At 36.4% G+C, this 16854-nt stretch overlaps 2 protein-coding genes across 3 annotated transcripts; both read left to right on the plus strand.

Moving 5' to 3' along the window:
- Positions 1-317: 317 nt before the first annotated feature.
- Positions 318-7893, plus strand: si:ch211-207e14.4 (interleukin-17 receptor D). Of its 2 annotated transcripts, none has more exons than XM_043225292.1 (12): positions 318-662; positions 1515-1599; positions 2460-2618; positions 3593-3711; positions 3974-4118; positions 4240-4278; positions 4355-4500; positions 4610-4684; positions 4924-4990; positions 5182-5325; positions 6074-6246; positions 6758-7893. In XM_043225292.1, the coding sequence occupies exons 1-12, from the start codon at positions 546-548 to the stop codon at positions 7280-7282; spliced, it is 1794 nt and encodes a 597-aa protein (XP_043081227.1). In that variant the 5' UTR covers positions 318-545; the 3' UTR covers positions 7283-7893. The 2 variants fall into 2 exon arrangements, with proteins under 2 accessions (XP_043081227.1, XP_043081228.1); XM_043225293.1 differs by having other exon boundaries at positions 321-662; positions 3974-4097; positions 6758-7892.
- Positions 7894-10250: 2357 nt separating this feature from the next.
- On the plus strand, positions 10251-16266 carry sars1 (seryl-tRNA synthetase 1). Its single transcript, XM_043225268.1, has 11 exons — positions 10251-10453; positions 11936-12006; positions 12105-12185; positions 12475-12633; positions 12786-12929; positions 13499-13654; positions 13905-14126; positions 14282-14411; positions 14529-14686; positions 14785-14914; positions 15437-16266. Exons 1-11 carry the CDS (start codon positions 10318-10320, stop codon positions 15595-15597), a joined length of 1548 nt encoding a protein of 515 aa, XP_043081203.1. The 5' UTR covers positions 10251-10317; the 3' UTR covers positions 15598-16266.
- The last annotated feature ends 588 nt before the right edge of the window (positions 16267-16854 follow it).

A 16854-nucleotide genomic window follows, 5' to 3' on the forward strand; every position in this document is an offset into this window, starting at 1 on the left:
CGTATTGAAAGATTTGTCGTTTCCTGGAACTAAACCAGGGCTTTTTTTTATAAATCAAACAGCCTCATCTAACAATAGACTATCAATCTCTCGTGGTGGGTTTCGTGAAATCGCAGTTCGGGGAATGCCATCTTTTTTTACACGGATCCAGAATGTTGTTTTTGGCCATTAACTGGCCATTAGCTGCAAGAGTTATTATGGTCATTATTCCGTTTGAACTGGTGTGTTTAGAGCCAAAAAAAAAGCTGTTTTCGAAACAATAAATGAGGTTAAGCATACCTGGTGGCACGGTTGATGGATTTTGACAGCCTCTGCAGCTGTACTATTTCCCCCGCAGGCCACCACTCCCTCAGCTGCTGTTTTTTTTTTTTCACTCCCAACCCTTTGCCTACCTCCTCCCCTCCCATTCCACCCCTTCCGCTTTTACACGACAGATTTTTAGTTTTTCATGAGACCTGAGACCGCTGATCTACTTCGAGGACGCAGCTGCGTTGGCTATTGAGGACTCTTATTCGGGGGTTCTTCAGGCAGGTGAAGGGAGCGGGATGTGGCCACCCACACTGATTCTGGATCTGCTCTTGTTGGTCAGCTGGTCCTGCTTCGCTTGTTGTGAACAATGGTCTTACAGACCTCAGAACTGCACGCTTGAATGCATCCGCCAGGTAAGACTTCGTATTTTGACTTACAGTTTACTGCATCAACTATAAGGAATCAGTGGTGTTTTTTTTGTTTTTTTTGTTATCAGTTACGCACATTTTTGCATTATGAAAATACAAAATTATATAAAATATTTTTTTTTACATATATGTATCTGTTATGTTGTATGACTTTACTTAAACCACAAAAGGTTTAATTTTATTTAGACACCAACATATAAAATATTTGTTTCTATAAATATTTTTTTATGTTTTGTGCCACACTTTTTTCCTGTTCTACTGAGCAAATTCCATTTTCATTCACCCGACCTTCATCTGTGTCTAGCTTTTCTTTTACTGATTTGTCATGCTTCTTGAAGATTTATAAGCGTGTGTCCTGTACCTGGTTTTTCAGGTTTCTTCAGATCATGAAGCTCATGTGATGGGTTTTAATATATCTTTCAGCCTCATTTAGTTTGATATAGCAAGAATCATGGTAATCGTATTTTGTACAGCCACCACACTAAAGACCACACTGGTTTTTAACTAAGTATTATATTATCAATAATAAGTAAGAATTTAATGTTGGAAGCAAGAAATCTGGCCTTTTGTACAAAGCAGTTCTCAAAGTCATGTCACACATTTGCTAAAATTTTTTACCAAAACACACACACACACATATTAATGCTGTCAAGTGATTAATCTTGCTTAATCACATTTATTTACATAGTATATGGTTGTTGTATGTAAAGAATCTTCTTATTTTATTTTATTATATGAACCGTTGGACAGCACTAATATGTGCCGTTAAATATAAAAATCAATTGTAATATATTTCCCATTGAGGTTCGGTTCTAAAGCGGACAATGTGTATTTTAGGGAGATCCGAGATGTGAATACTGCAGAATCTCAGCAGACGATGTACAGATATTTCCCAGCATTCCTTCCTCCAGCCCTTTTGGAAGTAAGTCATTACTGTTAATTTAATGGTGTTTTACTGAAATGTATGCATGCTTTTACATTTCGAAGTCAATCAATTACTCTCTTAAACTTCGTGATTATTTAAAATACTTTACGCTGATGTAGATGACACTCCGTTTTATTTGATTCAGCCGTTGAGGTTAATTTTGAGATTTAATCCAAGAAATAAACAGTTCTCTTTTAGTCAGTCTGGTTTATGTAAAAAACGTTGTTTGCTTTTAGTGCCCAGAACAATTACAGACACTGCATCACTAAATGCTGACATTTGGAGAATTTCCTTTCACAGAAATCAGTGTTTAAACATATTGAAATGATGACTTTTATTTGTTCATTTATTTAGAATCGTTTGTGTTACAAACGGTTTGCGTGATGAAGGATTGTTAATCTTGCAGCTGGACTTGTACCTCCAGTTGGACCGATACTTTCACTAAATAAAACAAGCTGAGCGGTATAATCAGTTGCAGCAGTTCTTGGAATCACTTTCATATCTAGATTTTTCTCGAGCCAAGCTATAATTTGTATATGTATTGTTTTTCTCAGCTGCTTTCCAGGAAAAGCTTATTATGATTCTGTTTAAGATTCTGAGTCTGTCCGAAGTTTTCCACATTGTACCTCATTTCAGTCTACATAAGCTGTACTGAATTGAAATAGTTATATTTGTGTTACCTATCTAAAATAACTTAACCATTTAATTTATGCTTGTACTGGATGTACTGATGTTGGAGATTTACACTTGAAGGTGTTTCCCCATATCATGAGAAAGTGCAAGGGTACAAGTACAAATGGCTCATTAAGACAAAGCCCATTCAGTCTTACTATGTAGTAACTTCTCTCATTGGTCAGGTTGTGTGCCTTGGCCTTGTCACTCTTTTCTAGGTCAGGAAACCCCAGAGGTTTGCCAGCATTATGTTCACGCACCACGCAATATTCAGATTGAGTTTAAAGCCAGTGAAGAACCAACATATGAGGCTATTACTGTGTCATGGAACCCAAGCCAATACGGTAATAAAGATCTGTCTGTCTGTCTGTCTATGTATCTGTCACTATCTATCTGTCTATCTGCCTATCGTCTGTTGTTCTATCTATCTATCTATCTATCTATCTATCTATCTATCTATCTATCTATCTATCTATCTATCTATCTATCTATCTATCTATCTATCTATCTATCTATCTATCTATCTATCTATCTATCGTCTGTTGTTCTGTCTATGTATCTATCTTCTGTATTTCATTATTTATTTGTGCATTGGTTATGAAATCGTTTATCTATGGTTTAAATAATTTCCATGACAGAATAAAAAGATAATTGTTTTTAATCTTATTCCCTGAGTTACCTGTTTTTAAGTAGCAAGAAAACTATGGAAAAGCGTCTGTCCTTCCTGTGCACTCAGCGTTCGATTTCACTCACTAGTTCTCATTCCCTCCTTCAAGTGAACTGAACGAGTGGATTAATGTAGGAATAGTGAATGAGGTTCTAGGGATTGAATTCGGCTACAGCGATTGTCTCTCAAAAGAAATAGTCGACTCGAGGCGTTGAAAAGAGTTGTTTTTAAAATCAAGTCTCAAGCTGTTTTGTTAATGTCAAAATTAAACATGAGCATATTTGTCCGTCCACTGGTTGGTCTTTTCGTGTTGATTCTACGTGAAAATGCTAATTCATTCTTTGCCACTAGGTTCTGCTTTAATGAAATCGATCAAACATCGGAGGGGTTTGGAAAAAATTAATCGTTTGAACAAATAAGGTCAAAATAAATGCATATCATAATAAAATGAAAGTGTTAATTGACATTGTATGCATCTCAGCCTGTTACTGGGGACTCCCAAAACCAATATATGACCCTTTTCATAACTCAGTTGTTTTTATAATATCATGTTGTTGAACTTTTAATCCAAATCTGCCGTTTAATAGCTGATACAACAAGCAATAAATCTAAATCTGACCAACAATCATGCTGTCCGCTATTTGTACACAGGTATTGAGTTCTTACGTGGATTTCAAGTAACCCTTCAGGCTCTTGGTGGATCTCAGATCTCATGTCAACTCTTTCTCCTGGGTACCAATCTATCGCTCGCACCTGCGCATGCCCAGAGAGTAAGTAATCAAAAACCCCAAAAACCATCCATCGTTCTATCTGTTTCAGCATTTTGCAGTTTATATACATTTTTTTATATAAAAATTAAACCTGGATCTGGGCTGGGGGTGCATTAATTGTGTTAATAGTTTTTAATTAGAAATAAAATTATTTATATTAAAACTAACGCATAAAATCTACAGCCCTACATCCTATACCTTTTTTAATAGTTAGCAGCTTAGCGTGAGTCCTGTCTTGAGATCCTGTGACACGTTCCCACAGGTGTATCGCTCCGATCCTTTCACGCATCTGTCTTTGGATAGCGAGTATGCCGTGACTGTCATGGCACTGCCCGTTCCTGAGCGGTGGGACCAGTTCTATCAGAGGAAAAAGTTTTTTACGCGCAGTAAGCTAAAAAACAAACCCTGTAATTCGTTTTTATAGCTATTAACGATGTTGGCAACCTACCACTGCCTGTTTAGGTAAGCAGTTGTGGGAAGCTTCAGTTGTCTTAATAAACCTGTCAAATTCTTCTTGTGTGTTTTCAGCATGTCCTGAAAAAAATGGTCTTGAGGAGTGTAAAAAAGGTAAGTGTCACACCTGCGTTTTGTTGCTCTTGGCACCAGACGTGTGCGTTCATGTGTGTTCTATCGTTCATTATAGACTGGTATCCCAGATACGTTGAGGTCCACCAGGAGAACCTGGATGTTTACGTGACCTTTAACCTTGCACCCGAGAGCTTCGAAGTCCGTCAGTATTTTTCATCATGTTTCGGAGGCGGAAAGCGAAATAACACAAGCGTCAAACCGGTGGGTTTTGTTAACAGTTTATACGTTTGTATGTAAGTTGTTGTTATATGCTGAAGTGTAATACGAATTAATAATGAACGTAAAATAAATGCATTATTAAATCTTCTAGGATTTCATTCTTAATAAGACGCATCACACATACCAGTTGCAGAATATCCAAGCGGGTACGAATTACAGCTGCGAGGTGAGGCTTTCCTTTGTTGCACTGTACTCTGTTATTAAATCATGAGTTATGTAATTGTACACCTTGTTCAGTTTTAGACAAACTCTGTGCCAATAGGCTTCTGCAAACAAGCCGCGGTGCAGATTTTCCTGTCATTTTCTGAATATATAACTTCCAGCTGTTTTCTTTATTTTTTAACAACAGCAGTTTATGACATTATTTATTAGGTGTTGAGTAGTTTCATGTACTTTCCTCTCCAGATTTCCGCTGATGTTGTGGACGCAGTCAGGAAAACATTTGTTGTTGTAGTAAAACATACTTTTGAAGGTACGTCGGACCACACTTTTAGTGTAAACCGGTAAAAGCATGTTCAGCGTCAAAGAGGAAAGCCCTGCTTTCAGCGAGCACAATAACTGCTCGCGCAGCAGCGTGCCAGGCATCTTTGAAAGTGACAACACCCCTTGAATCTGTCACTTCAGCGTGTCATAATTGCCTTGGTATTTTTCCGCTTTTATCAGAGAGGCCGACGTCAAACTTACCAGAGGGCTCTTCACTAATGGTGCTCTTGTGCGTGGGAATCCTGCTTGCTGCCACAGCACTGCTCACCTTCATTGTTGTCTACAAGAAAAGACTCAAAAAGGAAATGACCAAACTGAAACCAGGTTGAGTTTTATAATTGTACATCATACTGGTCATTGACAAAATTGTTAAGCGACAGTTCTTTTGGACATTGTTTTCTACCCTTTATTTAGCCATATTGAAGCTTTTGGGTAACCCTTTACTTTAAGGTCCAATTCTCGCTGTTATCAAAACTTTAAAGGACTGGTACACCCAAAAATTCTCTCATGAATTAGTCACCCTCAAGTCGTTCCAAACCCACAACATACATACGTTGCTTACAAAGTTGTTTAGGTGTGTGGTGGTCTCCAAAATGGTATTAAGGGTGACACGCAGGGGACGAACTGTTGAATAAAGTTGTTACTTTTTGTTCTCTTTGTACACAAAAATATTTACGGGTTTGGAACGACACGAGAGTGAATAATAAATTACTGAAATTTTATTTTTGAGTAACTCCCTTTAACTATGACTTTTGCAGTAAACTCCTAATTTGCTGCTTATTAACAGTTAGTAAAGTAGTTTTTAAGTTTACCTATGGGTAGGGTTAGGGAAATAAAATATGGTCATGCAGAATATGTGCTTTGTAAATACTAATAAAAAACAAATATGTTAATAATAGACTTACTAAATAGTAAATTGGTAATTGGTCCCATATACTAAATTGTTTCCGTATTTTTCTTTTCAAAGCAGAGCTATAAATGTTTATGAGGTGCTTTTTGAATTTCCACTACAACGTCCATGTTTTGTTTTGTTCTAATGGGGAATTGGGTTGTTTTTTTTTCTATTTGTCAGAGATCATTGAACAGTACTGTGACAAAAATCTGGATGAAGGACATTGTGTTTTGCTGGACAGAACGATCCGCCCCCCTCGCCTCCTGATTTGCTACTCAAGTTATGATGGTCCCGCCCATGTCAGAGTTGTGCTGCAATTGGCTGCGTTTTTGCAAAAGCACATGGGAACCCAAGTAAGTGTATCAAGATTAATTCAGACGAAACATTTATTTTAAGGTCATGAAATGCTAAATCACACTTAAGATTAAATGACTTTTTTCTGTCGTATGTCATTATTTTGAATATATGAGGAGAAAGTGGCTATTTTCTTTTTAATTTAGTATTATTTTAATATGAGGGTCCAGCATCCCTGCGTCCCTATGGCTAGGTGGTTTGGAACAATTGTGGATGAATAAATACCATTAGTTTTATATTTTTAAGTAATATTGTTTCCATTTTATGTTTCATAAAAGATTACATCTTTTATTTTTTTAAATAAGTTTTAATAAAAATGTATTAATTATAAACCCACTATGCTATTACACTTCTCTGTTGTTTTGTCCATCACTGTCTCAATTTTTCTGTGCCTTACAAATAAAAAATTAGATTTTTACACATCTAGAAATGAAATTAATGGAATCCATTAACAATTGTGTCTATACAAGGTTATTTATATTTATTGTTCATTCTTCTTTTCCTCTTTAGGTGCATTTGGACTTGTGGGAAGCCTTGAGCATCATGGAGGAGGGCAATATGGGGTGGCACTGCAGGAGATTGACGGAGTGTGACTTTGTGTTGGTCATTTGTTCACAAGGACTCCTTCAGAAGCAGAATAAGCAGTCTGAGGACGAGGAACTAATGGAGAACACCGCTTTGGTGATGGTTTCCATGATCGGAGAGGAGATGTGCCGTGCCAAAGCGATGGGTCGAGACCTCTGCAAATACATGGTGGCCACTTTTGAGTACTCACAAGAGTCTGATATCCCCACGGCACTTGGTCTCGCTTCAAGATACACCTTGACTAAAGACCTGCCCTTGCTCTTCTCCCATCTTCACGGAGTGGCTTTGCAGAAGCCCGGAGTTTACCTACAGGTGGAGAATATTTCAGAAAGTGGGTACTGTAAACTCCCAGCCGGGGCCGCGCTACAGCTGGCCATCCAGCAGGCCACGGCACAGTTCTCTGAAGAGCCGAATGAAGAGGAACGTGTAGGAATTCCGATCATTTCATAAGGACTGCATCAAAAAACTGCGTCAATTAATGGACTCCCTTCATCATTCCAACAAAACAAAGAAATGAGTGTTATTTGAGATTAGTCCCTTTACTGACAGATTCCACCCGGACTTCTTTTACAGCCACTAGTAGGTCTTAACTATCTTTTGAATGCCAGACTATAAAATCGCACAATGTTTTTTTTTTATTTTATTTTATTTTTTTTATGTAAAAGCCCATTTTTGTTTAGCATCTTGGGAGGTTATTGTGAAAAAAGGAAAAGAGGGATGTTGAAGTATATTGAGGTCGTCGAATGCTGTGAATGATTTTTTTTTCTCCATATAAATGTGTATTTATTTTGTCTTATTTTTGTTCTGTTGCTTATGTACAATGAATATTTATAGTGATTGCATGCACTTCCACTACAAATTGTTGCAGTCTTAATTGTTGTACCTCTAAACAGTGCATGAAATTTCCTCTACAATTAAAACATACCCATGTCGCAGTGAGTTTGCAGGGCGGTAAAATAGGTGTATGAGCTAATGCATTAATCATTACATAAAATGTTTACGAAACTGTACGAATGCATGACGTTTTACAAATAAACTTTCATCACTTTTGTAAAAAAAAAAAAAAAAGGCTATTTTATCTCAATGATATGTGATATATGTCTTTATAGTTATACAATCTGAAACAGCTGGGGGGGTTTTCACACAAAGTACCCCTATTAGAAAGCCTTTTTATGAAAATTATCGTAGCAAGCCACAACACAGAATTTATTGCATAAAATAGATTTTCTCGCATTTGATCATTGGCAAAGATTTCAAACGCCACATTTCCACAATATAATAAAGCGATCATAAATTCCATTGCCGCTAAATCTTGTTATATCTTGCCAAAGCTGTTCAGAAACTTGGCAACAAAGTTTCAGTGTTACACACATGCACACAAACAGATGCAGATGTTATTTTTAAACTTTCACCCTTATTGTATTGCACTTAAGGTCAATTTAAAATGAAATATTTGACTTTTCTTTTGGGTTGCACATGTTTTCTATTAAACTATTGCAGTAATCAATCACAGAAGTCCCACTGGAGCAATAATAAGATTGTTTCTGGTAAAATTGGTAACTGGGAACAAATAGCACAGTCTAAGATGCTTTCCTGGTCTCTAAACCTAGCCGGGGCTGAATTTGCCTGAACTAGGCCAAGCTAGAGGGGCCTTTTCAAACTATCCAAATCTAGCAAATCACCTCAGGGTGGTTTAAGGTGTTTTTTATAGTAGAGATAAAAATTCTGAGAAATAAAAACTAGAAAATAATTGAAACATACCTGATAACTACAAATAACACTTAACACCTTCATAATTATCTTACTGGCCTGAAGAATGTCATAGTCATGCCATATTTGAAGGAATATAGAGCATCTATATATTATATAAACAGTTTCTTTCAGACAGTGCTAGGTAACTGATTTCATAGAATCTGGATTATGTAATCTGATTTTAATATTTTATTGCATTATAATATTACAAATACTTGTAATCAGACTACAGTTACTTTTTATTGTTAAGATTACATACAGAGTTCACTTGCAAAAACAAATGTAAGAATTTTCCAAAAATCGTATTTTTCCATTGTGCGTTCAATTAAATATTATTCTATTACACCACTTATATACATAATTAAATCTTATTCTTTTTAGTAAATGTTTTATTTTGATTGTTTTTACGTTAAAATGGTTTTAATTGTACATTTTAAACAAATTTAAACTAATTCGCTTTTTTTAAACTCACAAACTTGACATAAGGTAATGTTTTTTTGCACTTCAGGTTGTTAATAACAATGAATGAAATATACTTTCTTTTTCTTAGTTAGATTGAATGTTATGTATAAGTAGTCTGATTATTTTACCTAAAATGTGTAATGAACGTAATAAATTGCTAATTAAAATTCTTGCATATGTCATTTGTAATCAGTATATATATATATATATATATATATATATATATATATATATATATATATATATATATATATATATATATATATATATATATATATATATATATATATATATATATATATATATATATATATATATATATATATATAGTTCTGCTTCAAAATGCCAAACGAAGAAACAGGACCAAGAAACAAAAAATTTTAAATGTAAACTCAAACAGGCTGTTAAAAGACTTTCATGTCGTCGTCCTTCAGAAACTGTCATGATGTCCTGCAAAGACAAAAATCTTTCTGTTTTTGAGTGTGTTAGGATAGTTGAGGCACAAAAGCAAGTGATCTCAGAACACGCTATCACTGCTGAGGAAAACATTAATTTCACAATTTCTAAAAGATCCTGGGAGTGATGACAAAAAATGTAAGTTGTAGAGCCAAAAAAGGCCACAGGAACATGCAGGATTAGACAAAAGAGCAACTTTATTCTCATGGAAAAAGGCCTTCATCAGGAGGTTGTTGTCTTGTTGAAAGACCCAGCCATTACCGTTCAGACAAGGACTTTTTTGTCCCATTACTCTCAGGATCTTTTAAAAAAATGTAAAATAACTGTCTTGCTGAGTTTAAAGTGGGCAGTGATGGCATGTTGTGAGTGCGCCTCAACAATCCCGCCACACTCAGAGACAGAAAGCCTTTTTTTCAGGAAATTATGACAGTGTTACTGCCTGAAGGACAATGGCATGAAAGCCATATTTTTGTTTTCACATTTTAAGGTCACGGTCTTAAACTTTTGATCAGCTGATGAACAGCCTGTTTGAGTTTTTTTTAATAAATTGCCTATTTTCTTGGTTCTTTTTCTTCGTTTGCCATTTTGAAGCGGTGCTTACAACCTTGTTGCGATCCACCAGCGTGAAATATGAATACTTTATATTATACATATATAATATGAATTCCTCTAGTCACAAGATTTTGTTCACGAGTGTGTGTGTTTGATGAATATTCATTAGCAGCAGCTCTCTAGCGCCTCCCCTCCATATTCCTCCACACTTCCCGTAGTCCTTCCTTCATTCATCCGCACTGCACACCTCGTCCACAGGCATCATGGTGCTCGATTTAGACCTGTTTCGCACCGACAAAGGCGGCGATCCTGAAATCGTGAGGGAAACCCAGAGGAAACGGTTCAAAGATGTGACTCTGGTGGATAAACTGATCGAGGCGGACAAAGAATGGAGAAAATGTGAGTAGCGGCTAACGCTAAAGCTAGTGAAACACATGGCAGCCTGGAAATGAAAACAGATTGTGACACGTATGACATATCTGTTCGTTAACATCAAGCCTTTTCAGTGTAAAATATGCACTAATTGTACTATACTGCATAATACGGGTAAAATTAAATGCCTATAAACATTCAGAATCCGCATTGCCGGTTTAGCATGTAGCACTGACGCTAATAGTTATCACAGCTGTCATAGCGTGCTTTACCTTTTTTTCTTTCTTTCGTGAAGCTGTTATGTGCTGTTCAGCCTAATATATGTGTATATGGTATGTTGTTTGGAGAGGTATGAGTATGTATTGATTAAATGTGTCGCAGCAGAATCTGATGCAATCTCTGTGTCAGTGAAACGGGAGGAGCTGCTGACTGTTCAACATCAACTCGCCAAAATATTGACAGGTTGCCAGTTTCATTTAGTTTTCATTTACATCAATCTAAAATTTGAGGTTGATGCGCTTAAACATGGATCACATAGAAGCAAGTGATTAAGCATCCCACCAGTTCTCTTTATTGTAATACAGAGAAATAAGGACATTTCAAAATAGGCATGCATAATTGTCATCTTTGTTTTCTATAATGGATTACAATTATTTATATAACATTTCAAATGTTTTAATATGCAAATTTTCTTATTTAAATTTTAGTTTAGCAATTTCAGTATTTAAATTTTAAACTTATTTTAGGTAGTTACCCAGGCAACATTTCTAACATTGATTTTAAGATGCCTATAAAAACACTTTTTTTAATGTATAAATATTTATGTGTTATAAATTATCAGTAAACGTGATGTTTTTTTTTGTAATACACGTGCCTTCATAATCTTTATCTACGTGCCTTCGTAATCTGTAATCTTATTTGTTGACATTTTTCAAATTTGAGAACCTGCTAGATGTACGTCACATTACGGACGAAAGACTATCGCAACTTTTGTTTCATTGCGACCTTAAATTTAATTTAATATTTCTATTTTATTTCAAGTTTTTTCCAGTCAATAAAATACACACCCTTTATGTTTTTGTTTTATTTGTGTTATGTTTTCTTTTGTTTGGTGTTGTTTATTTTTATGTGTCTTAATGCTTTTTGTTGGTCGCTATTTTTGATGTTTTGGCTGTTCATCACCTTGGTCAGCACTCATTGCTTTCATGATTATGCATAAATAAACTTGCCATTGACAATTATATTGTGTTCCTTCTTATACTAGTGAAAATATGCTAATACAATGTATTACATGCAATACAGTTTGCGTATTGCATGCAAGTTGGTGCCAAAATCATACTTGATGTTACGAGAAGTACTAAAACTTAAATAATATAAAACCTAAAGCACATATTTCATCTTCTCCAGGTGATTTCAAAACTTCAGACAGTATAATTACTCCTGTCAGAGCACTTGCCAGTACATCAGTGACATGCATTTATGATAGAAATGCTTTTTTTTTGGCCCCAGGTCGTTTCACAGCAGATAATCTGAACAAGGCCAAGAATTTGTGCAGCAAAGCCATTGGGGAAAAGATGAAGGTGCGTTAATAAGCTGTCATGTGTTCGTTTTGGTTTGTTATCCGCAAGTTCTGAGAATATTCTGCTCGATGGTCTTATGGTGATTTACTGTTTTGCAGAAAAAAGAGCCTGTTGGTGATGATGAAACTCTTCCAGAAGAAGCTCAGAATCTGGAAGCCCTCACTGGAGAAACATTATCAGTGAGTCAAGCAATAGCGACACATTAAATTGATCAAAAGTGACAGTAAAGTCCATTGGGACACTAAAGACGGGATTAATGGCTGCTTTGCCATCTCAAGAACAATAGTTCACAGTATAACTGTGCTGTGTTTTTGATTTAAGAAATACAGCTTTGGTGAGAACGAGAGAGATTTCTTTCTGAAGTATTACTAATCTTTGGAATTTAAGTGCATTCGTATTAAGTTAAACTGATCAAGCAATCACCCATATCTACCTGTGACCAGTATTTCTCCATCCTGTTTCTGTCAGCCCCTCACGGTGACTCAGATAAAGAAGGTGAGGTTACTGGTGGACGAGGCCGTGCAAAAAACAGACAGTGATCGGTTAAAGCTGGAGGCGGAGCGCTTTGAGTACCTGAGAGAGATCGGCAACCTCCTGCATCCCTCTGTGCCCATCAGCAATGATGAGGTGAGTCTCAGCCATCGTTCATGACGTGGGTTCTTATATAAACCGTAAACTGGGCAGTTCCTGAAACCACAAAGAAACTTTCATGGAATTAGACCAGACAAAAGAGTTGTTTAGCTGATTCATCTGGAGCTGTGTTTTTTTTTTTTTCCCAGGATGCTGATAATAAAGTGGAACGCACCTGGGGTGAATGTACGGTGCAGAAGAAGTACTCTCACGTGGACCTGGTTGTCATGGTGGATGGGTACGAAGGGGAAAAAGGAGCCATAGTGGCTGGAAGCAGAGGATACTTTCTCAAGGTTTGTTTAACTCTCTGGTATTGTTCATTTGGGAGTCACTCTTGTGTTGTTCGTGGTCAAACCTGACCGGAGGCCGTGTAATAATAACTAATTACGGAATATTTTCCGTATAAAATATACAGATCATTTTATATAATGGTAATTCATTATTTATGTTAAAAGTAGAGTTCCTCACAGTTTTGCAGTGACCGCTGCAGTGTGAAAACCCAAACTTAGGTTTGCCCATTAGCATGGACTCTTGTTTTAACATTCTGCTTGAGCAGATGAAAATTGTAACTTAATGACTATATGACAACCAGAAAATGAACTTTTCTGTCTTTGGGTTTTCCAGTGTTTCTCTATGATGCTGAAACTATTTCCCATTTCCTATGGCAATCATATTTGACCACAAACAGCACAAGTGAGGCAAATGTCTTTTTTTTTATGACCATTGAGCATAAAATCGAGCCCATTTTGCTTTGTTGCACAAATATTTAAACCCGTTCCACTGCCAGTTTTTTCTAAATGAACTACGGGAAAAGCTCTAACCGCCTTTTTGTAAATATCGTGGCTGATGTGTTCTATTTCAGGGCCCTTTAGTTTTTTTGGAACAGGCTTTAATTAACTATGCGCTGCGGATCCTGTACAGTAAAAACTACAACATTCTCTACACACCCTTCTTCATGAGGAAAGAAGTCATGCAGGAAGTCGCTCAGCTCAGCCAGTTTGACGAGGAGCTCTACAAGGTTTGATCTTTTAATCAGTTACTTTATTTAGCCATTAATTTGACAACAATTATTTGAATTATATTACACAATTCTTTTTTTATGCTTTGTGTGTGTATATAAAGGTGTGTAAATATTGCAACTGGTACGTTGAAATAAAGTGTTCAGACAAATGGATTCATTGAAATGATTCAGACAGTTGGCCAGCTTAATCTTTTTTTAATTGAAACCAACAAAGAATTACAGCATTTCCTTTAATGTGTTTGCTCAGGTGATCGGGAAGGGCAGTGAGAAATCTGATGACAATACAGTGGATGAAAAATATTTGATTGCCACATCGGAGCAGCCAATCGCAGCTTTCCTGAGAGATGAGTGGCTGAAACCGGAAGACCTTCCCATCCGCTATGCCGGTATCTCCACCTGCTTCAGACAGGAAGTGGGCTCTCATGGCAGAGATACACGTGGAATCTTCAGGGTCCATCAGTTTGAGAAGGTCTGAGCTGATTAATGAACAATGAAATATTAATGTTCGTTTAGATTCATTACTACAAAAAGAGACCAGTAGCCCAATAAGCATATTTTAAAGAAATGTTATTAGTGGAAAGATCAATGCTAATTAAATTATAACTTCTTTTTATCGCTTTCCAGATTGAGCAGTTTGTCTACTCCTCTCCTCATGAGGGCAAGTCCTGGGAGATGTTTGATGAGATGATTGGAACTGCGGAAGAGTTTTATCAGACATTGGGAATCCCCTACCGCATTGTCAACATTGTGTCAGGTCGGTTCACTTCACCCTTTATTTTCATTAAGAGCGCCTTTTGTTGGAAAGCAATAAAAGCTTTTCACAGCTTCCCATAACAGATCTTCAGATATATTGTTTGCTTTTATTTCACAGGTGCTTTGAACCACGCAGCTAGTAAAAAGCTGGATTTAGAGGCTTGGTTCCCAGGCTCCCAGGCTTTTAGAGAACTCGTGTCCTGCTCAAACTGCACAGACTACCAGGCTCGCCGCTTACGAATTCGCTACGGCCAGACCAAGAAAATGATGGACAAGGTACGTTGCTACTTCACGGCTCTGAGTACGTATTCTGGGTAATCTGTATTTACTTTATGAAGCTGATTTCATTGGTTGTTGTGTCTGTTCTCTTAAAGACTGAGTTTGTGCACATGTTAAATGCCACCATGTGTGCGACCACCCGTGTTATCTGTGCTATCCTGGAGAACTATCAGACAGAGGAAGGCATCATTATTCCAGAACCTCTCAAGGCATTTATGCCTCCAGGTGAGCATCACTAAAGACGGATCTAATAATCTTGAAATTTGGCTCACAAAGACTTGTTTTTTCTTATTTGTTAATATTGGCATACTGGTTCCGATACTGCTTCTTTTGAATGCTTCCTAGTGGTAGAGCTGTATGTTTTTGATTTGCTGTAAAGAAGTGATTAATAAGAATCATTAGTTCAGGAATCGGGTAAATCTCATTGTGCTTTGTGTTCGAATTTCCTAAAAACACCTCATAAGTCACTCCTTTTGAAATCAGATAACAGAGACATTATTTCAAGGAAATAGGCCACACTTTTCATGCTTTGATTTGAATGACAGTGGAATGACATTCTCTCAAAATAAATTATTTCCTTCAGTAAACAGAAAACACTGATTGTGCTGTGTGTTTTTGATTCACCATAAAAATCCAATTCATAAGACTACTTGAGCTATGAATAGACCCTTTAGGTAGTTCGGTGTTTGTATATTATGTTTTCTCTTATACGGTATACCATCTCAATATTGTGAATTCTTTTATCAGGTTTAACGGAAATTATCAAGTTTGTGAAGCCAGCCCCCATTGACCAGGAGGCGACCAAGAAGCAGAAGAAACAGCAGGATGGAGGGAAGAAGAAGAAACAGCAGGGTGGTGATGCTGATCTACAGAACAAAGTGGAGAACATGTCAGTCAATGACTCCTAGACCTCCTTCAATCCCATCCAATCATCAAAATGATTCTTTACAAGCCCTCTATTTTGTGTACCTTATTCACATCCACTGTCCACTGAAACTGTCACACTGTCATGTCCCCGCCTCAGTTTATTTCCTCTGGGACAGTTTTACTATGACACTGTCAACGGTGATGATGGTGTCATGTTAAATAATCTTATCTCAAGTCATTCTCAAATCAGTTTCCTTCTATTAAAAACGTATGGTGACAGACATTTAGCGATTAGATTTGAAATGTCTATCATGGGAATATGGGGCATCGTGTTATAATTGAATTAAAGGGAACATGCATGGTCATTACAGTTAGTACTGGGATTATTCTGCATCAGTGTCACATTAGAGGTGAGACAAATCGGTTATGGATATCAAAAGACCTTTCAATATCCTGTCTTACAATTAATGTTTGGACTATACATAAAGGTAATTACTGATTACTGGCACTTACTATTCACATTTTCACAAATATCAAAGCAGTCAAAAATGCCTCTCATTCACATCCGCCTTTTTCTTCATAGAAACATTACTGCTTGTGATTTGTCTGTAAAACAGGAAATGTTATTATATGTACAGTACTTGCTTATTATGATGCCTTGTGTGAGGAGTACGATGGCAGTTGAGAATAAATCAATACCTGAAGGAGAACGTTGTCTGGTGTCTGAATTATATTTTGTTTCATGCATTTGTTGGAAGTGGTAATGCTGTGTTATGGGTGTTAAATGTTACATAAGGTTAATAAAATCTCACATCTGGTTATAGTAAATGGAAAAACATATGCACACTTGTATTTGAAGTGACAAAATTGGAAATGTAAGAACAAGGAATTAGCAATATATTAAATTATCTGATTACAAGCAGGCAACATTAATGTTAGTTATCTTGTGCAGATTTAGAAAGCTATTTTTTTTTACACATGCCTACAAAATTTATTAGCAGTTTATGTGGTGATAAAAACAACATTTTCCTCTATAAATTGTTATAGCTATTCTTGCTATAAAACGTATAACCTAGAGCATGGGGTTATTTTGTTATCGGTTGACATCCAGTTTTTTTTAGTTTAGTTGATCTCATCACTTTGTAAACAATGCTTAGTTGGAGTTAAAAAAGATCTATCTAAATAGATACCTATCTAAAACATTTGTTCAACCTCATGCAAGAAACATTAATCCCACCTGGGATTTTGAAAGTGATCTTTATTCACAATTGAGCCTCATCATAGCCACAGTGATTTAC

The sequence above is a fragment of the Puntigrus tetrazona genome, chromosome 23, assembly GCF_018831695.1.
Source record: "Puntigrus tetrazona isolate hp1 chromosome 23, ASM1883169v1, whole genome shotgun sequence".
Lineage (NCBI taxonomy): Eukaryota > Metazoa > Chordata > Actinopteri > Cypriniformes > Cyprinidae > Puntigrus > Puntigrus tetrazona.